We start from the raw sequence: 24,284 nt of genomic DNA, 5'->3' as shown, positions 1-24,284 counted from the left end.
GGTTTGGCCTTTTTCCCAAACTAGTTTGTTTTGCTAAGCCCCGTTCAGAATTGCAGCTCATGCCTTGTGCTCCATTTCTCAAAGGGAGTTAGTCCAGCTGGACGATGCAGTATTAGCAGCATGTAAAGTAATAAATTAGGGACTGGGAGCAGATGGGTTAATGTGGACTCCCCAGAAAGCTGCAGCAGAGCCAGTAGTGCTTTTGCAACCTTCTCACTTTGAGGAGTTCAGCTGTCCATGAGCTGATGGAGACCCTAACGTCAAACCAGCGTGCCAGGGAGAAATTGAGGTTGGATGGAAAGGAAAGAGAGAGAATTCTATCCTACCGCTTCCTAACCTGTTCTTGTCATTTCAAAGTAATATCTGTTAATATAATAATAATAATAATAACAATAATAATAATCTGTTAGATGTAATATACTAATAGGTCTATAAAGTACAAATAGCAGGAGATTTGTTCCTATTTCTGGTTGTTTGTTAGGTCATTAATGCTTAAATCAAATCAATGTCATTTATCTCCTGGAAAAATATAAAACCCATCACTTAATATATAAACGAATATCCAGCTTGAAGTTCCAGATTAGGGAAAATAGACTTTCACCATCAATCACTGATTGTTTGAGGTAGACCACATTATTCAATTATCCACAATTTTAGTTGCTAATGTCTTAGGTTATATACAATCAAATATCAACAGACATACCTGAATTTTTCCCTATTTTAATTAAAAATGTTTGTAGTTATTAATAAGGTAAATTTCCATAATTTACCTGGTCATAGATTGACATTTCTGTATATTTTGTGGCAATTTAGCATAATTCTTAGTAGTACCCTACTGTGTACATAGAGTAAAAAATAAACTGTGTAACACCTGATGGAAAAAAGAAGGAAGATTCTGGTTAGTGGTGAAATCTTAGAACAACGAAAGGCTCAGATGCTTATCCATTTCAGCTTTGTCATTCTGGCTCTGGACTTTTGAGTATTATTCTAATATTGCTACGAAGTCCGTTATTCTGAAGATTCCTCCCGTGCTTTCAGATGGAGATGCTTGAATATAGCTCTTCTATTTGTTTTTTGAAGTAATCTCTTAGTTCTGGTCTCTTAGCCTTTAATGTTGGTGTCAGCAAACCGTTTTGTACTGAGAACATATCGGAGTGAATGTAAATGGCTTTGACCTGAAATTAAAAAAAAGGATATTTTTATAGCAAAAATTACAGGCATCACACTCAATAATCATCAGTTCTTAGAGCAGCCTTGCTGCGTTACCTCCGGCTGTGCCTGGAGCCCTGTGCCTGGTGCATCCTTAAAAAAGGAGAATTGATGGCGTTTTACTAGCTAATGAAAATGGTATAAAATCATTCAGCCTGGGCAAACAGGATTTTAGAAGGCTGCCCTTGTTCCCGGCGCTGTCTCCGAGCACAGCAGGAGCCTGGCAGTGCAGATGGGAGCGAGCTTTGCCTTCCAGAGCATCTGTGGGAGCGCTGGTGTGGGAGAAAGCAGAAAACTGCTGCGTGACTGGTCATAGCCCACCGATTTCAGACAAAACTCCCCAGCCATCTGCTGCTTTCCTGATTCCCCAAACCAGACTGCTTTGCATTTTGTTAGACTGGGATTTGCAGGAAAATAGTCTGAGAATCAGTTTTTAAATTCCCATGAGATTTGTGATTCATTTTTCCCCCTGTAGGCAGTGTGGTCCAGTTCCTCCCCCAGTGATGTCCTTCACAAAATCAGCGTTCGTGCTATGAATGCCTCCCCCGCTTGCTGGGAGCTGCTGGCTCTAGAAGCCGGAGTTGTCATTGCCAACATGAGGACCAAGGTCAGGGCTCTGGCACAAGGACGGAGATGACAACGAGTGGCTCCTCCATACACAGGGGAGCCCATTCTACAGAACATTAGCTATCATATCTGGCTCAAAGTTTTGATTTTAAGATTGTGTACCACAACAGAGCTGCTAATTTTGAAGCCCTTTAGTTTGGAAATGAAAAACATTTCTTCTTCACTTTTAGAAGGATGGCACGGCTTTCCTCGCTGCTTTGTAGTTCATTAATTGCAAACTGCTATAGAATAGATTACTTGAGGGTGTTTCATACTGTGAAGGCTATGGCAGGAGCAAACCAGACTTACTACCACACACAATTATGTGCATCGCAAACCGTGCTTTATATTGAATTTTATTTTAAAATTAATTTATTTTTACTATCATTTCATTTGCATGTGTGACTGAGAAATGAAGAATAACAAGTTGCTGTTTAATGGTGTTTCTGCTGCGCTCAGATATAGTGAATTACTTGTTAGAATTGCCACCCAGAAACAGCCTAAACAAAAGCAAAAAGGCCCTTGCTAATTTATGTAATGATTAAGATGTTCATTATTTTAACAGAAATAAACAGGTGACATTTTAAACTGTGGTGGTTTGTTGTTTGTTTTTGGTTTTTTTAACGGGGTTTTTAATGCTATGTAATCCATGGTTGATTTCAGATCTCTCCTTCTGAAGTGATTGTAGCTCTGTTGCAGAAATATTTACACAAACACCAGAAAAGAATTAGTACACAGGCTGAAAATAAACAAACCAGCAGCATTTCCTAGGTCAGTTACAAGGCGGGTAATTAGTGACCCAGTTTCTGAGCAGTGCTTTCAGTGGCAGAAGCACCAGAGTCCTCCAGATATTTCTCTTGACCGCTGGCTGTCAGACTGGAGATTATCCATATCCCTGGATTAGATTTTGACCTCTGCACCCAAAGCTTTCACTAAATTTAATTCAGATTTCAAGCCTGAGTGGAAGGCAGGATCACAGTGTGTATATTTTCCCAAGGAACAAATACAGCTCGCCAGCAGTAAAGCTCTTTCTGAAAACACCGTGTGCAGCTGCAACAAGGATGTGTAGTAACAACAAATGCTGGCAAAGCCCCATTTAGGGCAAACGGACAAATTGTCTGACCACACCAAATAATGTATGAATTGTTTCATTTACCTGCTCGAAGGAATGTAGCCCGCTCTCCTTCCCCAACCGTACCATGTCTTCCAGTATCGCCTGCTGCAGAGCCTGGGGTAAAACACACCGATTCCTCATGAAGTATCAGAGCCAACCTTACAATTACGGCATCATTCATCAAGAAAACACATTTCTGAGTAAAGTTCAAGTGCCTTGTTGATACTTAATGCCTAATTAGCGAATATGCTATTAAAGAAATGTACAAACATTAAACATGTGTGATGTTAACTCTTCCCTCAGCCTGAAAGGTGAGATTAGATTTTCAAACATATGTAGCACAGATGCTTAAATTTGTGATCCTTCAACCATTTGCTAGACTTAAATGCAGAATTATTTCCCATGGACACCAATGGGTGACCCAGTGGCATCCGTGTTCATGGATGTGATGCGACTCAGCTACTCAGTATTAGCACATGTAAATAAGGCTGGGATCCTTGCTTAAGACATCTCAGCAAATACAACCTCTCCTACTTGTTCTCTGCAAGACAGACCCTTGGTCCCCCCATGGAGGAGTTTGCAGAGGTCTGCGCCATCGGTTGGCACGCATCACTGTATCCAGGTCAGCCCTGCTTCATTCTCAGGAAAGAAACAATCCTTGTCACTGCCATCATTCATAACGGGAAAAAAACATCTGTACTGCAGAGACACAGAAAGACAAACCTTATTTTTACAGAGTTCTGCATATGTTCCTTCAAAGCCTCTTTTCTTCGCCCAGCCTGGCATAACTTCGGAGTCGGGCACCACAATTCCCACCAGGAAGGCCTGGAGGGGAAGGAGAAGGAGAGTTGCAGGCAAAAGCTGAACAACGTTTAAGGCTCTACGCAGAACTGAATCCACAGCCGGCTGAACGTGCTGAGTGTTTATCACTTTGTGTTTAATTATGTCAATAATTTGCTGACATGTCATAGCGAAGTCTGTTTTGGTGTCTGTGCCTTTTCCTCGGGTACAAGGCTCTCTGTGACTGTTCCTGCGTTTACCAACACAATTTTAATACCTTCAGGTGGGTTTGTGTTCTGCTTGGGCATTAATTAAATGTTGCATTAATCAGAGCCGAACGCAGCCCGTGTCATTTACACCCGTGCAGTTCCTGGGCAGACTCCAATGCCGAGGGAAGCCTCGTGTCTGTGGCCACTCGATGGCAGAGGGATGAGCTGCGGTGGTTTCAGAAGCTGTACACGTTTCTATAAAGATGCGAATTAACCGTCTTCATGGCATGTGCAGCTGCAAATAGGCTGTAATTTGGGGAGAGGGGCAAGGCAAAAACAGGACAAGACTGGCCAAGACTGGCCAAAACAGGTAGGCAGTGGCCATGGAGCAGCGTGGCTTTGCCCTCAGCTAGCTCGCCGCAGGCAACGTGGCAAAGGAGAGCTTTAGAGAGCCGAAGGGGGACACGGAAACAAATGGAAAGGCTTGAGCTCTGGCCACAACACCCTCCAGACTGCTGGGGGTCACACCAGCAGCTCAGCTCCAGAACAGGAGGGAGGCATTGGGGTAAAAATGGGGCACGATCCACTCCTGCTTTCCCCTCGTTCATGCCCAGCTCTCTGTCTTCTGTTTACAAAGAATAAAGTGAGATTTTCTGAAGAGTTAGTTCTTACCTGCAGGCTGTCTCCATGGACATAGGTCTGGGCGACGGGGTCACTGCGGATATAGATATTCTCTATCTTCTCCGGTGCAATATATTCTCCCTGAGCAAGTTTAAATATGTGCTTTTTCCGATCAATAATTTTAAGAGTCCCATTCTGTTAGGAGAAAGAAATGAAGAGGTCCCAGAGAAGTTATTAGACCACAGAGACTCAGTAAGCGGTCTGCTTTTAACAGAGCTCGTTCCATTGCCAGGAAATGCTTCACTGACGTATCAAACTTATTCTGCAAAATAGAAACTTAATCCTTTGTGAAGGTAGATCTGCTTGGAAATTTAAGTTCAGTACTTGAAAATATACATGGGATAATACAGTTGAGATAAGAACTAAGCGTCTGACCAGTACGCACAGGTAACCATTTCCCAATGTCTCCAGTGTGCAGCCAGCCCTCTGGGTCCAGCGCTTCCGTGGTCTTCTCTTCATCTTTCAGATAACCTTTGAAAACATTTGGTCCTTTCACACAAATCTGCAAAACAGCCAGAGTTGATGATAAATTATTTTATTATTCTGCTATAAATACTAACAAGACAAGTAGTGATTCACTAAAATGGAAATGTTTTAAAGGTTGACTCAATGACTGTGCTCTGTGAAACTAAAATACATTGAGTTATAAAATGACCTATGGATTTTTTTCAGAGTAATGGAAATTTGAAGTAGGGAATGCAAAACTGATTTGCTTGAAGTTGGTTTGCATTCAGCTTGCAGTTAAAAAAAACCCAAGTTATTTCAATAAGTTTAATTGAGGTGCACTATAGAAATAACAGCAGTGAAGAAATCACAGCAATTCAGCTCTTCGTAGCTGAACTAATTGATTCAGTCTTAGCTGTTCAAGTATCAGGCACGGCACTGGCTGGAAGTACTGCCACAGCCCCTCTTTAATTAATGCTTTGCTGCTCTATTGCTGAATTGACGTTTTCCTTTCCTGATCTTAATATCTGCAACCATGCACCTTACAAAAGTAAAATGATTCTATAACTACAACTTAATGGAGTACTAGCTGCTGAGAATTTGATATAAAATTTGAGGCGTTACCTCTCCTTCTCCTTTGGAAGCAAAATAATTCAACTCTTCCACATCCTTCAATCTGATTAAGTTACAAGGCAAAGGAGCTCCTACGTGACCTGGAAATCACAGTTATCAACCACTCGTCATCTCTCCGATAAACAATAATTAGCATTTTATAATTAGTTGCTTGCACAGCTGCAGATACAGAATTTCCTCATTTAAGGTTTTGAACTATTAACACTAAATAGCTGAACCTCCTCTTTGGATACATATATTTTTTCAAACATGTCGAAATGCAGACCATGCCTCCCTTACCTGTAAGAGACCACTCATTTTTTAAGCTTACCTCCTTACAAAAGCACACAAAGCTCTGGACTCTCATGGTTTTAATCACCTGGGAATCCCACCCGTAGGATGTTACGCTGAACACGTTTCCCCCTGCCCCTGCAGTGGCCAGACCAATTTCCAATGTCCAGGGTACCTACTGCTGTTCATTTGAATGAGGGTAATACCCATTTCAAAACATTTTTATAAATACTGATGAATTATATTGAGAAGAAATTAAGCCGCAGTACTTGTACACATTATCTGTATCTTGCTTAGTGCTAATTTTTAGCTTATTTTGTCAAGATTCAAAAGTTTTGAAAGCCTGAAGTACACAAAGCATTGAGCAGCGGTGGATACGCATTCGAAGCCCGAGTTTGCTCACTAAGTACATGAGTGTATTAATATTTTCTTTTTTCCAGTATTTCATTATAACAAACATTCTCCTAAATTCCCATTTGCCTCCAGCGCTCTAGAGCAGACTCTCAGCGCTGGGAGTGCAGAGATGAGAGTATTGCAAATACCAGCTCAAAGGAAAATCCCAAATCTCCACAGGCAAACGTGCCCAACATCGGATCCCTGGGTATTTATCTGGACCAGTGATACTCTCAAGAACATTACATTTGCTGGAGATTATTCACACAATGGCAAATGTTGCATAAAACCCTGTGATATTCCAGTCTGGAATTTTCTAAAGAAATGTGAATTTCTTTTCTTTCTGGGAATAGTGGAAGAAAATCAATACCTGATGTCCAGTCACCGGGGGTGGTAAAGGTGCATCCAGCTGTGCATTCTGTTTGGCCATACCCTTCGTAAACCTGGCGAAGAAACAGGAATCTTTAAAGCGGTAACAATCATGAATATAGGATTTCACTGTTACAGAATAAAATTCTAAGAATTGCCTTCTGCTGCCCAGTCCTGTCAGCTAATCCTGCCAGCTGCAGTGCACGGGCACACGTTTAGCACAGGGACACTCTCCCCAGCTCTTACAATATACAGAATTTCATTTACATCGCTGTGAATTACCATGGCTCCGTAGGGCTGAAAATGGTGAGAAGACAAGTTCAGCAATTAGCTTTTGAGCTGAGAAGTATGTTACTCTATGAGGGGAATTTATTAGTGGGGGGGAAAAAAGGTATTTTTGTGGAACATTCTGAAAATACACCTTTTAATTTTTTTTTCACCTAATTTTAGGCTCTTGAATGAGGGTTTTGGTTGCCCTGGGCTTCCTAGTCCAAGAGAATAACACAGTGGGCATTTTCAGCGGGTTAAATTGCCATCTAAAGATTATCTTTCTCCATTTATATATAAACCTCATGTAACAAAGTTCCTAACACATGCACAAGCACGTTTAATTGCACATACTCAATTAAGCGCTGAGAGACAGGTGGCATGAGTCTGGACTTTTTTTTGGCAGCTGGCCCCAGGGAAAGCAGCGCTTGCCTGCTGCTCCCTTCCCCTGCCCACCGGTCGAGCTCTGGGGACACTCGGGCGCTGTGTGTATCCTCAGCCCCGCAGCTGCTGTTGGATCAAGCCTGGTGAAGCTGGCCTAAATGTAGCTCAGAGGTCCTAAGCCATCCTCTTTCGTAAATGCGGTGTGTTTCCCAGCTGACAGTGAATGAACGGCTCCAGAGAGCCACACGAGCCCACCTGGCATCCGAGAGCCGCGCGGAGGAAGCCCAGGACGGTCGGAGACGCGGGGGCAGCGCCGGTGACTATCATGCGAACGCACCCACCCAGGCTGGCCTGTTTGATAGGGTAAGAAAACAAAAAAAGCATCACAGATCATTACAGGTGGCTGAAACAGCAGCGTCCATGAGCATCGCTTGTACAGAACTTGCACAGAACGGTCCCACTCTGCTCTCTCTAGAACAGAGGCTGTTGTGCTACAAAAATATGAACTGGCCCTGGATCTTCCCTTAGGGATAAGAAGCCAACTAAATCTTAAAAGCAATAACTGTTTCCCTCACAGATAGAAATAGTGCCCCAAGAAAAAAAACATTGGATGTGTGGGGGTGGGAGCCCCACAGCCCTCGGAGGATGAGCTGCTCCGACTCGACTCCTGCGGCTGCCTGCGCCTGGGAACCATTGGGTAAAAATTGGGCTCTTCCCCCCTCCGGTTTTCTTTGCTTATTTGCACCTCGGTTTTTTTAATGAATTGGCTCCCAAGCCACCTGAAAGAATGCTGTCCCTTTTTTAAGACCTTCAAATATTTCTGGAGGGTTTTACATCAATTCCTATGTTACATTTCTTTTTTTCCCCTCTTCATTTCTTTTTTCTTATTCCAAAAGTAAAAAGAAAACCCAGCACAAAAGAAAGCAACTCCTGGATATATCTGCCACTCTCGCCAGCTCTGGAATCGCCATGCAGCCTGCCTCGTATCTGTGCTCCGTCAGCGCCGCGTGAACTCTGCTGGCTGGGCGCACCGAGGACAACTAATCCGCAGGCGAAAAGTACAGTCAGTTTCTTTAGTTAAAAATAAAGTGGCATGTCTCCAGATAAGTTATCCAATTAAAAAAGTGAAGTATCAGAGCCTGCTGGAGTAGTGCAGCACCCAGAGTACCTGTTTTAAAGCCTTTTTTTTTTTTTTTTTTTTTTTTTTTTTTTTTACCAAGGAGGTGTGTGATGCACAGCAAGCATTTATCCCCACACCCTTATTCTTGTTTTCCTATGAAAAAAAAGACATTTTGGATATGCACAACTGAAACCTGACCCTAAATCCAATCAGATCTATAGAGAATTTGCAAAAAGCTTTAGAGTGACATCTCTTTGATCACTTACTCCTCTTTTCATGACTGCCTTCCTGAATTCCACACCCTCTGGGAGAAGACAGGAGAGGGTTTGATGCAATCCTCTCCCCTGCCCCTTGCTGGGTGTGAGCGGGAAGAACCCATTTATCCCTGGGGCACAGGCAGGGGCCACGATGGGTACCCGGTCCCCACACGGAGGAGGTGACAGCAGCCCTGGTGTCGGGCAGGAGGCGACGATCCTGCTTCTGGGCAACTTCACCCGGCAGAAGGCAAGTGCCTCCCTCCACTATCCCTAATGGAAACGAGATTTTGGCATCTTATGCATGGTGCTTGAAAATAAATACATAAATAAAAATAAATGTGGCACGAGTTAATGTGAACGGTAATGGAACAACAAACGGTGCTCCATCTCCTTTTTCTATTCAAATTTTCAGTCTGCTAATCGCTAGAGAGTAGCCGTTGCCCACAGCTCATCATCAGGCAAGCATTTTCTATTCAAATTTTCAGTCTGCTAATCACTAGAGAGTAGCCGTTGCCTACAGCTCATCATCAGGCAAGCGGACCACGCCGACTTCAAGGAAAATCAGTCGTTGCTAGAAGAAATGACAGTTCTTTGACTTCAGACTCACTTCTTCAATTCCTTACCTGTATTTTATTAAAGAAGAGTTTATCCCACAAGCTGTCGTTCCTAATGATCCCATTCCGAACTTCTGCTTTTTTCCGTTTGGCGGCGAATTCCAGCAACCAGCGCTTGAGGGATGTGTCCGCCTGGCTGAAGATCTGCGGGAGCGCGGGGTGGTGGGGAGCGCGGCACCCGGGAGAGAGAAAACATCAACACCTGCCCTTGCCGTTACAGCCAGGGGGTTCTGCCAGCGCAGGGGGGTACGTGGCATCAGCAAGACCACACTAGGGCTTTGTTAGTGGGGAAAAAACAAAGGAGTGGGTTGTGTCACTTCATTTGCTGTTGTACACCCTGATCCTTTGGGAAAAAGGGGAGAGGATGGTAGGGCAGGCTTGGACTAGGTTTATATGGTATTTCTATATGATTTCTATGCTAGGATTCAGTGAAATCACGCAATCTGGGCAACTAGGAATGAGACACCTGAACACTTGGCAGCTGAAGCAGGTACCAGGTGATGAGTTGATGGGGGCTACGTTTACCTAAGCTTAATCCGAGACCAGCAGGAACTGCATCCCTACAAAGGAGAAACCCCCAGTGCCCACCCGTCCCTCTAATGAGGCACCAGAACCCCTGATCCCACAGCCCTGACCTTGGGAAAAATTAAATCAGCAGCTTGCACTTAAGCTCAGCTCTAGAGGATAAATCTTCTGAGGAATAAATATTCCCAGCTGGCCAAACAGATTTAACACCATGACCAGACATGCCGGTCTTAAATACCTTTCAAGACCATCTCTAAGTTTTAAATTTTTCTAGATCCAAAAGTCAGCCTCATGGTTACACTGCCTAAATCTTCCTTTTTGCAGTTCCTGATTTTGAGCCGTCATTGCCGCCAGAAAGAGAGATCCAAGTTCCAAAACTGGTTGAAGGGCACAAAAACTCCCAGTGTGTCCAGGTTTGACTGGTGTTTCTGTGATTTAAAAAAATCCCTAATTTCTGGCAATGTCCCCAGTAACCCCAGTGAGAACAGGGCAAGGGGCTAACGCAGAGGGGTTACATATTAATTAATATGCAACAGCCGTCTCTGCAGCCTGTGTAAATAGCAGACTTACAGCTTGGAGCAGATTTATCGGTTACACGGGGTAGGAATATGTTTGCAGTAAGGCAGAAGCAGTATAATGTGCTCAGGAAATCAGCAGGGAATTCTTTCAGCTAACTACTCGAGGGACATAAACTTTTATTATTACAAAAAAAAACCCAAAATGAAACTCACCTTATCGTACATCCTGTTTAACAGCCGCGGCACGACGGGGAAGATGGTTGGGCGCAACGCTTTCATATCGTCCGATAAGAGACGGATGTCTCCTTGAAAGAACCCGATCCGCCCCCCGTGGCAGTACACTACAGACTGGTGGGAGAAACAGGAACACGTATAACTGCTTTGCTTTGAATTCCCCCAGCAGAGCATCCCTCCCAAGCGCGGAAATGCCTTTCCTGCTATTCTGCTCTCCAACAGGGCAAAAACAGGGCTTTAGAAATACATATTGTGCACTGAACAGAAATCTAGGGCTAGTTCTGGGCACTTTCCAGCACTGGCAGCTCAGCATCCGCCAAACTGGCCCCTGCTTCTGGAGGAACAAGGAACCAAAGCTGTTAGAAGGGATTTCTAAAGGGAGAAGTGTGAGTTATGGTCAGATTCTGGATCTGAACTTCTCTGAAGCCCAGACCTACAATAGCAGCTGACAGCATGAGGACCTATGGTCGATAAAAAAGTGCATATTACAAAATATTGTAAAACAGACTGACAGCAGCCAATTTTCAGGTGTTAAATCTTTAGTTTTGTTTAAATACAACAATATAGACTATGTTAGCAATATGGTGCCTGATCCTATATCCCAGAAACAGCAGCCCACTTCATCAAAGGTGCTAAATTGTAGAGAAACTACAGATCCAGGAGTTTTGTGCTTGGAAAGAAAACAGAAACTCGGATGGGATCGGAACAGAGCTGGACGGGCGGGATGGGGCTGGGCAGGCTGCCTGCGGGGAGCCAGCTGGAGCAGCAGCTCTGCTCGTCACAACTCCGCCAAGGACTGGTCGCTAACTTGGTAAAAAACTTGGTAAAACTTGGTAAAACTTGTCATTTTATCACTGGAGAGCATCCCAGCCTTCCTGAGCCCAGACCAGTGCACTCACTGAGCTCTGCCAGGGGTAGACTGAGAACATCATCTCCCTTTGGTGGACTTGTCCCCCACAAATAACTAAACCAGTTTAAAATTCCTTGAGAGACACCTGAGTCTTTTTGTGCTGCTCCTAAAAATCTCTCGTTCTAACCGCTGCTCTGTCAACCAGTTAGAGATTGTCTCCATCAGCTGCAACCACCGGAATTTCGTACGTGTGATGTGGGTTTAATGAGCATCACACCGATAAATCTGCTTTATACATGATGTGTGTTTAATGAGCATCACACCGATAAATCTGCTTTATACTGCACATGCACATGAATTTAAAAAAACTGAAAATATAATCAGCGCTCTCATTGGGAATTACAAATAACTATTAGACATTTTTAGCTTTAAAGAATGCATCTGTATAATTTTTAACTGTAAGTTCCAGGAACTACTAACGTTGGCTAAAACTAGGGAAGCCGACCCAGCGCTTGCTGTTCAGAATGCTTTTGAAAAATTCCTTTTCAGCCCTTTTGAAAAAAATCTTTATATTGATGAGGTTTTTTTAGCAGGGAGGATAAACCTGAACATCCTTTGGACGCCTGCCCTTTCAATATGGCAACATCCTGTGAAATTATGTTATTTCAAATACTTCTAAATTTTTTTCCCACCAGGTGATTTTTTAATTATTATGTTCTTGTTTGCTGGCAGAGCGGTTTGCCTGAATAGTGGTGGCATACTGACCAACTTGCCTTTTAAAATGAGGCTTACAAGTGAAGACGGGCTGGGCTGTATTTCTCCAAATCTTTCACAGGCTTTCACGTCCAATTTGCAAGTTTTTGAACAGGGCAGAATATATTATTTCTGGCACAGACATTACTGCAGAGTGGGAGGCTTATATTCGGATACTTGTCTGGCTCAAAAAATACCCTTTCAGCCCCAAACAGTCCTCCCTGAGAAGGTCTAGATCTGCAGCTGAATCCAGATCCAATCTTCACGTATTGGATCAGTTTTCACTTTGCAGCATCTCAGGCCAGGAGCACTGCTGTGGCTGTCTCATCTGACGTGCCTAACACACCGACTGCAGCACGAAAAGAGCTGGGAAAAGTCAGTTCAGCGGGCTGCAGGAGTTAGCACTGCTGTTTGCCATCCTTTCCAGGGGACGCTGCCTTCCAGGGAATGCCCACCGAACGCTGCCCCGCCAGGAGGGTCACCTGCCTCACACCTTGGGCTTAGTTTCCCCTTTTTCAATATCTGCAAGTTTTTTGGTTGTTTTTTTTTTTTTTTCAGATCTGGTTATTTATGCAATAAAAGGATTTTAGCTGATGTGGAAATGGCACGAAATTATTTTGACTCCTGTGATACCTGACCCTAGAGTGCTTTGAAAAGCTGCCCCCCCAAATCCTGCAGGTAGGAATTTCTGCTCATTAACAAAGGGCCATTTCCCAATCTCAGAGCCACCAGTGTAAACTGGAGAGCCTGGGAAACTCTCCTGGAATGGCTCTGGACTCCTGGCCCTGATGTTCTGCACGTGGCACTTCTGGAGTACAAGCTGTTTTTAATGCTAGGAGATATTGCTGCGTATTTAGTATTTTATTCATTTTCTTTTTTTTTTTTTTTTTTTTTTTTTTTGGTGTGGGAAAAAAGACGATTTCCACTGACACTAGGACCTTACCTGTACCATTCTCTCAAACATGTGTGCTAAAGGCAAATAGGAAATGTGAACATCCTCACAAGTGGGAGACCACTGACTCTGGAAGAAAACACAAGGAGCCCCACGAGGCCTCGTCAGTTCAGGCAGGATTCTTACCTGTATAACTCTTTCAAACATGTGAGCCAGAGGCAGGAAGGAGATGAGCACATCGTCCTGTCTCGGAAAGATCACTTTCTGCAGGTGGAGGGCATGGGAGACAGAAAGGAAAGAAACACTGACAGGAAGACAACAAGAAAGTCATAAAACAATAAAAAAAGAAAAATGGCACCAGAGGAGCAAAAAGGGTAAAGACTGTCGAGAGAGGAAGGGAGGAGCAGCGGAGGACGGAGGGAAGCGTTAAGCCACAGCGTCGATGGAGCTGGGTTAGCAGGAGGAGTAGAGAGCACGGAGATGTACACAGAAGGACACGGAGAGGTCTCTCCATGGCAGAAGGTGTATCGGATCCACACAGCTCAGCTGGAAACGGAGGCTCGCCCTGCCTGGCAGAGAACTCCTTTTTTATTCTCTGCTTCCTACCAGGAGGTGCTGAGCCCCCCGGTTGTGCTCCTGGCTGTGCGCAGAGCTGCGGGATCCTGGTGCAAACCTGGAGGAGCCTCCTGGGAGCCAGCGGGGCTGCGCGTTGCCCAGAGCCCAGCGGGGATGCACCGGGTTACTGCAGTCCAAGCTATGGATTTTTTCCTTTTCCTTAGGTTAATCATTGATTTGAATCAGAATATGTTGGGGAAATTAATGATTTTTTTTTTCAGATGAAAAATTAATGGTTTCTGTTAGTGTTCATCATCATTTTAAGTGATTAAAATGGGATTTGAAGGGCATTGTCGCTGCCCCACAGATGCAGCAGGGAAAAAGAAGGCTGGACAAATTATGCAAAAAATAAAAAATAACCCAAGTCTTTGGTTTGCCGAGGTTTTAACTCTGTCTCGTGGGCTGGAGTAAAGAAAGGCACTGAGAGCCTTTACCTGGTCCATGCCCCAAAAGACAAGCTGCCTTTCTACCTGCATTTCCCGAGGTAAGGCTTGCTGTAATATTATGGATTAGAAAAACTGAAAGCTTGATTACCCAATAACTTGCACAAAGGCAGTGGTTAGTGGAGAATGGGTATAAAATCGATTAGCTCACAGTATTAGCGGTTTATACCCACTTTGCATCTCCACTGCTGGGACAGAATCAATAGTCCGTGACCTGGGACATGGCGGTGGATGCAGGCACAGGATTTTCTTCCTCGGGGAATATTTTATTGGAGTTAAATCTGGGCAAGTGAGATTTGGGTATGCCCTCCCAACCATCACCTAGTGAAGTCAAACACGATTGACCACGTGGGCGTTTTCAGCATCCCGTTTCGTATTATTTTATGTGTTGGTCTGAATTAAGCTATTAGGGCCTGCAGAGCTATTTATACATTATTTAAAATTAACCTCATTTTCTGCAAGCACAGTAACATAAAACTATTGGCATCACTAGCTGTGCTTTTTTTTTGTTTTTTTTTTTTTTTTTTTTACACTGCTTTAAGTGCCCAGACAATAGATTGGTGGGCCAGGTCTGGAAGTTCTAACTTCTCAACCTCTCTCCAATTTAGTTCTCTTCCCACATGAAGGTCCTGCCCTTTGCAGCTCAGACACAGCCACCCATCAGTGTCCATTTCTGCATCTCGCCGCCTCTGAAGCCAGCGAACGGTCCATGCTGCGGAGCCCGAGGGCTGGCTGCAGCGAGCGGCTGTATCGACATCTCCTACTGCAAACTACGGGAGACACAACCCTGCAAAGGCTGGAACACGTGGGTTCGGTGGGATTTCTGTGATTCCGGAAATCTCAGAAATTTCATGGATTAAGGTACTAAGGCTGCAAGATTTTCTGCACCAATAATAAGACCAACAAGGGGTGTAAGGCAACAAACTGTCCATCCCGTGTGGACATCACGACTTTATAGACTTGCCTGTTTCCTACAAAAAAAAATAGATTCTTTATATTTGTTAGGTACAAACTGCATAAAATCCTTAATATGTTGTACTAAAGCAATTCTGCTTCCTATATTGCTTCTGAACACAAGTTTACACATTGCATGAAACGTTATATGGGTACTTGGCTAGTGATACGCTTTTTTAAAAATATGTGTAACGGAAACCAAAATATACTGTAATATCGATGAAATTAACCATTCTTGTAAAAATGTGTATGTTCTCATAGATACACACTTTCTATGCAGAGAGCTTTCAAATAAATGAGGACATTGCGTGGGCATCCTTCAAAGTGGACCCCTGTACCCTTTGCTGAGCACCCATACAGGGCTCGTTTGCTTTCCTAATTCTTTGAGAGGAGTTAAGTGATTTACAGGAGCCAACATTGCTCCTGGAAGCACTGGGAGCCCTCCAGAGCCAGGGAGCTGGTGCTGGGAAGGGGATGTAATGCCCTCCGGTGCTGTAAACTCAGACTTGCTCCCGTTTGCAGGGATTTGGCCCTCTGAGTAAGAGACATTTCACCTCTCATCTGCAGGAGCACATTTCCAGCCCACGCAGGGACACAGCCCAACCCACACACTCCGCACACGGCAACATTTTCTAAATCAGGGTATTCACCTCCGTCACTTTCAAAAAGCCTGAAAAGTCAGCAACCACATTCCCATGGGTCAGCATCGCGCCTTTGGGGTTTCCTGAAAGGAAACAGAGAGGGATTTTAAAAGATGAGCCAGTGATTCATTTCCAAAAGCTTAACAAAAACCAAAGCAACATGGTCAAAATATTCAGTTCTCTTTTTAAATTTTAAAACTTAGGTAATATTCACAGCCATTTCTGTGCAATAAGCACTTACTGTAATAATCAAAATTTAATCAAATTATTCTGGAAGGATTAATATTTCTATTGGAGACCTGAACAACAGTTTCCACCACAAATAGCCCAACTGCAGTTTATGATAGCGCTCAGATGGAGCTGCTCGATGAGTATGACCATCAGCCCTGGCTGACAGTTCCCAGCCTCCGCAGGTGGGATTTCTTTCATACGGATTTTGACTAAGAGTGATCCTGAATACCAACGAGCCCCATTCAAAAGGCTGTTCAGCTCTTATTTATGCACTGGATAACCTGAACAATGCAGAAAACAGGTAAGACATGGTAAACATTCAGCTACAAGGAGACTCTATGAGCCTGCAGTTAAGGGAAGTCATTAATACTGCCAGCAGCAGAGCAGAGGGGTCCTGCAAACAGCACCGAACCCATCAGGAACCAGCAAAGCCCCTGTGCAGCTCGATGCCATCAGTATTTTCACCCTCTTTTCTCTTCCGAGCTGAGAATTCCCCTTCGCACCACAAGACAGCTTTTGCATTTCATATCTGTACGCCAAAATACGGGGTTAGTTAAGCAGCAAATCACAGAATCACAGAAGGGTTTGGGCTGGAAGGGGCCTTAAAGCCCACCCAGTGCCACCCCCTGCCATGGGCGGGGACACCTCCCACCAGCCCAGGTTGCTCAAAGCCTCATCCAACAGCCTGAAACCTGCTGGCACACAGACTGTACCGAGGGACCCCTCCGAAACGCCTGCCTGCGGTGGGGGCATGGGGGGCTCCGCACGCCCTCCTGCTGCAGCACCGTCCCTTTCCATCACCCTCAAAGGGTTTCTTTCCAAAAAGAAGGTGGAGCTCAGCTCAAATAACGATTACAGAGCCAGCCTCTCCCTCCAGCGTGTTTTTAAGCAGATTGTTTTAATTCGATCACGCCACTGCAGCGCAGCTCCTGCCACGCCGCGCGGAAGCTGATCAGAGGAGCTTTATCCGCAGGGACCCCGGGCAGCCCCGGCACGGCGGGCACAGGGAAGCCCCCGGGAGCTTTGCGATGCTGCTCCAGCTAATGATGGATCCCACAGCCTGCCAAAGGTGTAAATCATGAATGAATTAACAATTTACATTCAATTCAATGAAATTCTGGCTTCCTCAGATTAGGAAGGGGCAATGGTGTTTTGTGAATTGGTTTCAGCGCAGGGAGATATGCTCCATCCTCTGGGTTTCAGAGAAGTTTGCAGGCTGCGGCACCAGCACAGGAGCTGCCCTGCCAGCTTCACCAACATCCCTGCTATCCAGCCTCTCAAATAATTCAACCAAGACCTCAACAGAAGCAGTAATGATCGCATGCATTTATTGCGCTGGAGCAGGACATTTAGAACACAACGTGTTCCACTGAACATCCATCTCTGGTGTGCCGAGTGCCGCTGAGTAACGCAGTCCCAAGTGCTTGCGGATGGACACCCTGCACCGAGGGCTATTTTGGGCTCATGTCCATTCATCCTCCTCCGATGCTCCGAGGTGAAGCGAGGGCTGGCATCCTTCCATCACGCGCTGTGCGGACAGGCTGCGGGCACCCGCTCCGCCAGGCAGCTTTTGTTTTGAGCCGTTTATTTTCACAGCTGGGTGTGCACGTGGGTCCAGACCTCAAGAAACTCCAGGAACCAACGTCAGTTGTAAATACACGTCATCAGCCCAGGACCTGCCCCTGTCTGGCCAAACGTGTGCTCAGCTCCTGCCGTTCTACACGCGGCCGTGCTCCCGCAGCGTTGCGCGAGTTTGAAATGCAAACCTGCACCCTGCGGCCACACCAGCGACAGGTCTGGCTCCTCACAGACACAGCTCTTCAGATGGTTTTGGAAGACTTCTCAGGTGCTTTGAGACCTCAGCCTCATTTACTTACTCCACCTCTAATTATTTTTTTTAATGCAAATGCAGTGCCTCTGCTCAAATCACCGGGATGTGCCTGGAAGCGGTGGGACCATCCTGGCTCCTTCCCCCATGTGCTGGCAGCGGGTCCAGCATCCCAACAGGCTGCGGGTGTTAACGGCATCAAAGCGGAGCAGCAGTGCCAGAGCCAGGACAGCCTTCATCAGGAGGAATCCAGAACAAACCATGCTGCCACGGGAGAGCTGCAGCTTTTGGGGCTGGGGGATTCCTGTAAATTTGGACCTCCTTTAGCTCTCCTGTTTTAAGAGTTAACCCAGCAGAACAGGTGACCCTTACTATGAGCCTTTTCCCAGGTTTACCACTTTAAGAGAAAAAGGCTGGCAGTGATGCTGCTTTCCTTTTTTAAAAAAATCAATGTCAGATCTGCAACACCGCTCTCAAGTTTGAATTTCCTCGTAGAGACACGCCGCGTGAGTGTCCTGTTACGGGAACGGGTGCGCTGCGATCCCGGTCAGTCGGCAGCCTGAGTATGGCAGTTCCTCCTTATCCCAGTGCCAAGCGCGTCTGACAGGTCTCAGAAGCACCAGAAGAACCTTTTCCATGGCCCTAGATGGGTCCTTCCCGTAGCAGCTCCAGCACTAACTCGGTGGTGGGATCCATCAGCGTTTGGGATGTAAGCGCTCTCCTCCGCCGGGAGCCTCCGGCAGGCAGGGATATGCGCCGGCAGGCTGCGAGAAGCTGCTGGGGTGCAATTTTTATCCAACTGGTCACAGGTGGATCCTTGAGGAAAGGACAATTTGCTTCTCTGGAGTAGCCAGCGTGGAAAATTGTATCCTGATGGTTTGGGGATATCTGTGTGCCTTTGGCCCATTTCTGAGCGCTGGTGATTTCTTGGTACAGTGACAGTTGGTCTTGAGCAACCTCGAGCGGTCTCTCCCTTCAGCCTGGGGAGGCTTTTGGACATCCGATCCTATCAAAGGAAAGCACACATTAAAGTCCACTCCTGGTTTTTTTTTGGTTGTTTTTTCTTTTTGTTGTTGTTTTTTTAAACAGCTAAAATTGTTTCCAATTCTACAATTCCCAGGTTACAAACCCTATAGCGAAGACTGGTTTCACACCATACAAAAGTATTTAGAGCCCTTCAGAATTGAAAAAGCACTTGGAAACACATCCAGTGGAAGAAAATTCTAAATCTGCTCATTAAAAATATCCTAACATGGGCTATACAAAAAGCCGAGCCTTTCACATCAAAACACAGCATGGAAAACAGACCAGAGTGTTGATGCAAGCCCTGGAAAAGCCAGGAGGTGATGTGCAAAGTCCTCCAGCTGCAGAGGACGGGGCAGAGGTTCACAAAGCATTGCTCTGGGAGCATTTAGTTTGCAGACAATTTGCAGAATTTGAAATCTCTGGTTTGGGTGGGAGAAAGCAAATGAGCTCCTGGGTTGTGCTATTTCTGTAACTTCAGGCATGTTCCATAGAAAAGCACAAAGCCAGAAACCAGCCCATGATCACATTTGCACATAAAAAAATAAAATTTAAAAAACCCTTCTCTATTCAGAATTTCTTATTTATAAATAAAAATCAGGCATGTTCCATAGAAAAGCACAAAGCCAGAAACCAGCCCATGATCACATTTGCACATAAAAAAAGAAAATGAAAAAAAACCCTTCTCTGTTCAGAATTTCTTATTTAGAAATAAAAATAGCAACAAAAACATGACTTGGAAAAATAATTGCTCTGCACTTTAAAATCCACACGAACAAATTGTTCCCCACTGTATCTGCAGGCACAGCTCCTTTCGTTTCCTACAACTCCCACCTGTGCCCAGACGCTTTGCAAGGGCACAGCCCGTACACAGCTCTGACATCTGCAGCCTGCACAGGGCTTAACCTGTTCTTTCGAGGAATTCCCACTGCTGAGACAGAGCAGAGGCACGGCTCCTTTCACACCGCGCACTGCCCGGGGTGCTCGGAGGGGCACAGATCTCAAAACAAAGGATGATGCATGAAGGGAAAAAAAAATAAAAAATCTGCGCCTTTTGTGACATTTTGAGTTTGCACTTGATGAAGCAGTTGCCTACCTGCTCTGCAGAACAAGTCTTCTCCAGGAGGCTGAAGGCGAGGATGTCCCCTCCGGCTCAGCCCGATGGCAGGTTTTCTCTCTGCAGCCTGGGCAGCACAAGCAGCTCCTCCTTGGAGGGCAGCTCTAAATGAGCGGAGGCCAATCTGAGGATGTTTGGGGCCGGACCAAGCGTTCGTTCTCAATCCTCAGAGAATGGGTAAACCTGGGAGAGCCCCTCCAGCAGCCCCTGCAGCATGGCCCTTCCCTGCTGGGAAGTATCAAAGCGCTTTCCCGAGCAATCACTACAGATTTTTGGTAGATGTTACAAGAGGAGGAAATTCCTGCAAGCCGTATGAAAACCAGGGTGTGGAGAGAGGAGAAAGCACTGCTTCTGCTGAGAACTGGCAGGAAAATGTGCTCAGGATCCAGAGAACAGAAAGCTGTGGACCTGCATTTCTGCATTTTCTTTTTTTTTTTTTTTTTTTTAAACATTTGCAGCAGATAAATATCAATCAATCAAGTGCTTCACAAACTACACTGCAAAATGGGAAACAGAACCATGGGCAGATTTCCAGACGACAGGAAAACCATACTGCTGAATTGTATGTCAGGGAATTCAAGTGAAAAATAATTACGTCACTATTTTTCATTTGCAATCCACAGAAATCTATATACATCTATAAATACTAAAAAATGCAGAGAAGTATCATTGCCCTATCAGTATGTTTGCGCATGCTGAAGTGGTATTTAATAATTAATTTGATAATCTGTTCTAACATTTCGAGACTAAAATGCCTCTTCCCTTACCTGTAGTGCCACTAGTAAAACAGACAATGGACAGATCTTCTGGCCGAGGAGGCTAGAAATGCACAAGGAGAGTAAGAAAAATCACATCAATCAAATGCAGCAGGGTCCAGGGCAGGCTGTAGTCACTGTGTAAAATTAAAGATCAAACCAATTGTATTTCATCTCTGCAATAAAAAGCTTTCATTGCCCTTGGCAAATATAAAAGATCGTCATAAAACTCTTTTTATCAGGTTTCTGCAGACTCTACTCCTCCCTTAGGCTTTGCTCCAGCGGCATTAAGGGCGTGCTTGAGCATAAGAAGACTTTGAGGGAATATTTGTCTTGTCATTGGTGTTTTCAAAGACACCGTCTATACCTGCAGGTGTGTGCGAAAACTTGAGGTGATGTACTGATGCCCAGATAAATTCTGGAAACGTTGGTTGTCCACAGCAGGGGACAATCTTCCAAAGCTGCTGATTGCTCCCGTTTGCTGCACTCTCAGCATCCCTATGCGCTATTTTGGGTCACAAATTAATAAATAAGTGGCCTGAAGGAGGCTGCTCTTGAAAGCTTTGCACAAGTATGAGCAGCTAGTGACAAATATCAATGTGATTTCCCAAAAATATCCCAGAGCAATACTGCCAAGAGGCGTTTCTGAGCTGTAGAAACCCCACCAGAAAGCCAAGGGTGCAAAAATATTTCCTGCTGCTGCCTGGGTAAGGGAGTGGAATTAGTGTGGCTTAACAATGGCATTTAATTACTGTCTAACATGTTCAGCAAGGGTGAACTATCTCCATGAAGCGTCCCAGGCAGAAGGTATGAAGCGAACGGTGCCCAGCTCCAGGGGATGGCATGGACAGCCCCTGGGCTCCTCCGCTGCCTCCCACGGGGCACAGCCCCTACGGACACGAAGCTTCTGCCAGAGCAAAGCCTTCCCTCTCTCGTCAGGGAAATAAATGTAACACAGGCAGCTGCAATTGTAAGTGGGAAAAGCAGCGTGCCAACACTCACCACAGGCACGTGGCGATTCTCATGGCCGCAGTCCTGAAAGAGAACAAAGGAACAAAAATGATTTCCATGTTAATTCCTGTGGTGTAACCCACTTCCTAATAATCTGCAAACCGCTAAGGGAGAGCATGAGCTAGAGCAGATGAATTTGTGGCTAACGCTTAGGTCATCTTTTCTATCCCAAGTTTATTGTGTTCACTGCAATGCCAGCCTCAGATTTCAAGTAGTGCCTGGTTTGGTTGAGCTGGATCCAGGCTGTTTCCATAGTATAGAATAGAATAGAAATAGAATAGAATCATTAAGGTTGGAAAAGATCACAAGAATCGTCAAGTCCAACCGTCAACCCAACGCCACCTAACCCACTAAAATGTATTCATAACATAGAATCATAGAATCATTAAGGTTGGAAAAGACCACAAGGGTCATCAAGTCCAACCATCAACCCAACCCCACCCAACCCACTAACCCATGTCCCCAAGCACCACATCGACACGTTTCTTGACCCCCTCCAGGGATGGTGACTCCACCACTGCCCTGGGCAGCCTGTTCCAATGCCTGAGCACTCTTTCAGTGAAGAATTTTTTTCTAATATCCAACCTAAACCTCCCCTGGCGCAACTTGAGGACATTTCCTCTTGTCCCATCACTTGTTGCTTTAGAGCAGAGCCCAGCACCCACCTCACTGCACCCTCCTTTCAGGCAGCTGTAGAGAGTGATGAGGTCTCTCAGCCACATACCATGTATGTGTTTCTGCCAATAAATGCAAGGCTGTAGGCTTACATGTAGGACGACAGTGTCTCGAGCAGCCCTCTCCACTTTCCAGGCTTAAATAGCAGCTGATACCTTATTTGAGCAGGAAGGATTGAAACGTTGGCTCTCCTATCAGCAAGGAATAACACCAAGAGCCAGCTGCACTGAGCATCAATATTAACAGCCCCAAGGTGCTCTCTTGGGCTCTCCAGACACTCACACCTGCCATGCAGTTCACAAGTCCTGGTGTATTTCACTGTCTTTTTACAGAAACTACAAGATACAGTAAAGAGAGAGGGAGAGCAAACGCACCTCCACCTCCTGCATGGTCTGGATGCGAACCCCGCAGCACCGCCCTCTCTCCGTCAGCTCCTTCTCGAACGGGTCCATCAGGATGATGGAGCTCAGACCTGGCGTTTCCCTCCTCTCCACGTGGTCCAGGAGTACTCTGGCTTTTTCGGGTTTGTCACAGATGACCGTGGAAATGTCAGCTGGAAGAAAAGCAGCCAAATGAGCTGTTTACAGTAAATTATTTTTTAATGCAAGACTGGCTGCTGGCTCATCGCTCACGTTATATCAGCTCTGATATTCACTTCAGGCTAACATCACAAATGCTAGAGTATAATATACAGTTCTCTTAGGAAATTGCTACAATTCTAGCCAACTAAAATTAATTTGCTTAAACTAATTGATTTTAACTAATCAATGCCGGAGATGTAACTGACATCTACAATTATTCTGGGATTCAGTTCAAAATACTAAAGTTGCTCACCATGTGGGCTAAAAACTCTAGGAGGCAAAATACAAAGCAGCAGAGGAGTGGGTGGCCGTGGAGTAATTCCTGCCGTCAGAGCAGCCCCATCCGTGGCTGTGCGTGACTGGAAATGCAGCAGAGGCAAACCTGGCCCAGCGTGGGGACACCCCGCTCCCCTGACACCTCTCTAAGTGACTTCCAGCTACTCAATGTGTAAAATCACCCATCTTTTGGAAAGCAGAAGAAAATAAACCAATCTGAGCGATAAAACTGGAGAAGATTACAATTTTTTTATTTTTTTTTTTTACCTGTGTTGATGATGTAACGAATGGCTCCAGGACCCAAGGTGTCATAGAGGGGAACCACCACCATGGAGTAGGTGTAGCACGCCAGCTCAGAAATGATCCACTGCAGGAGGACATCAGGGCATGACGGTGAGAAGGGGCCACAGGAGCAGATTTAACACACTCGAGAACAAGCTTCAAGTGTAAAGCAAGCTCAGAAGCCAGGAACGTTATTAATACAGCACCAAGTTGAACTTAAAATCTCACCTCTGGACGGTTTTGAGCAAAGACCCCAATGAACTGCTTCGTGCATGGCTTGCAGCCCTGCTGCAGCAGCCCTGAGCCCAGAGCTTCTGCTCGTTCAGCCACCTGGAGTTTGGAGAGAAAAAAAAAAATACATTAAAAAAAAGGAATATAAGCAATACCAAGCAAAGCAAGACTTAGCTTATACAGGGAAGCCTCTCGAATTATTGTATTTGCTGTCTTAAAAGCCCAATATTTTATGTTATCACAAGCCATCAGTAGCTGACTAGGAGCTGAGCTCTGGCTGGCAATGCCCACGGCTTTGAGCACGTCAGTGCTGCTGTCATGAGTGGGCTGGTGGCATGGGCTGGTCCCCGAAAGCCTGTCCAGCACCGGGATGTGCCCGGATGGGGAAACCAAGAGCCGTCACATGGCGTGCTGGCAACCTCCCGGTCTAGTGTATGTGTTACCGACGGGCACCTTAACACCCCTATCCTCTGCTGGGCAGGGTGGGAGCTCTGGGGGA

The 24,284-nt window shown here is 45.4% G+C and overlaps 1 protein-coding gene across 3 annotated transcripts; it reads right to left on the bottom strand.

The window, feature by feature from the left end:
- Positions 1-1,034: 1,034 nt before the first annotated feature.
- ACSL6 (acyl-CoA synthetase long-chain family member 6) lies at positions 1,035-23,902 on the bottom strand. Of its 3 annotated transcripts, none has more exons than XM_010081950.1 (17): positions 23,783-23,902; positions 23,540-23,639; positions 22,790-22,968; positions 21,732-21,764; positions 20,742-20,793; positions 15,785-15,858; positions 13,309-13,386; positions 10,607-10,741; positions 9,360-9,494; positions 7,615-7,710; positions 6,710-6,782; positions 5,668-5,756; positions 4,985-5,101; positions 4,591-4,734; positions 3,653-3,754; positions 2,972-3,043; positions 1,035-1,175 (listed from the first exon to the last, which is right to left on the bottom strand). In XM_010081950.1, the coding sequence occupies exons 2-17, from the start codon at positions 23,601-23,603 to the stop codon at positions 1,035-1,037; spliced, it is 1,584 nt and encodes a 527-aa protein (XP_010080252.1). In that variant the 5' UTR covers positions 23,604-23,639; positions 23,783-23,902. The 3 variants fall into 3 exon arrangements, with proteins under 3 accessions (XP_010080252.1, XP_010080251.1, XP_010080253.1); XM_010081949.1 differs by lacking the exon at positions 13,309-13,386 and adding an exon at positions 13,174-13,251; XM_010081951.1 differs by lacking the exon at positions 13,309-13,386 and adding an exon at position 15,473 and having other exon boundaries at positions 10,607-10,698; positions 23,783-23,896.
- Positions 23,903-24,284: the final 382 nt, after the last annotated feature.

Source organism: Pterocles gutturalis, unplaced genomic scaffold, assembly GCF_000699245.1.
Source record: "Pterocles gutturalis isolate BGI_N339 unplaced genomic scaffold, ASM69924v1 scaffold5899, whole genome shotgun sequence".
Classification (NCBI taxonomy): domain Eukaryota; kingdom Metazoa; phylum Chordata; class Aves; order Pterocliformes; family Pteroclidae; genus Pterocles; species Pterocles gutturalis.
This window is presented reverse-complemented; position numbering and strand designations above follow the sequence as displayed.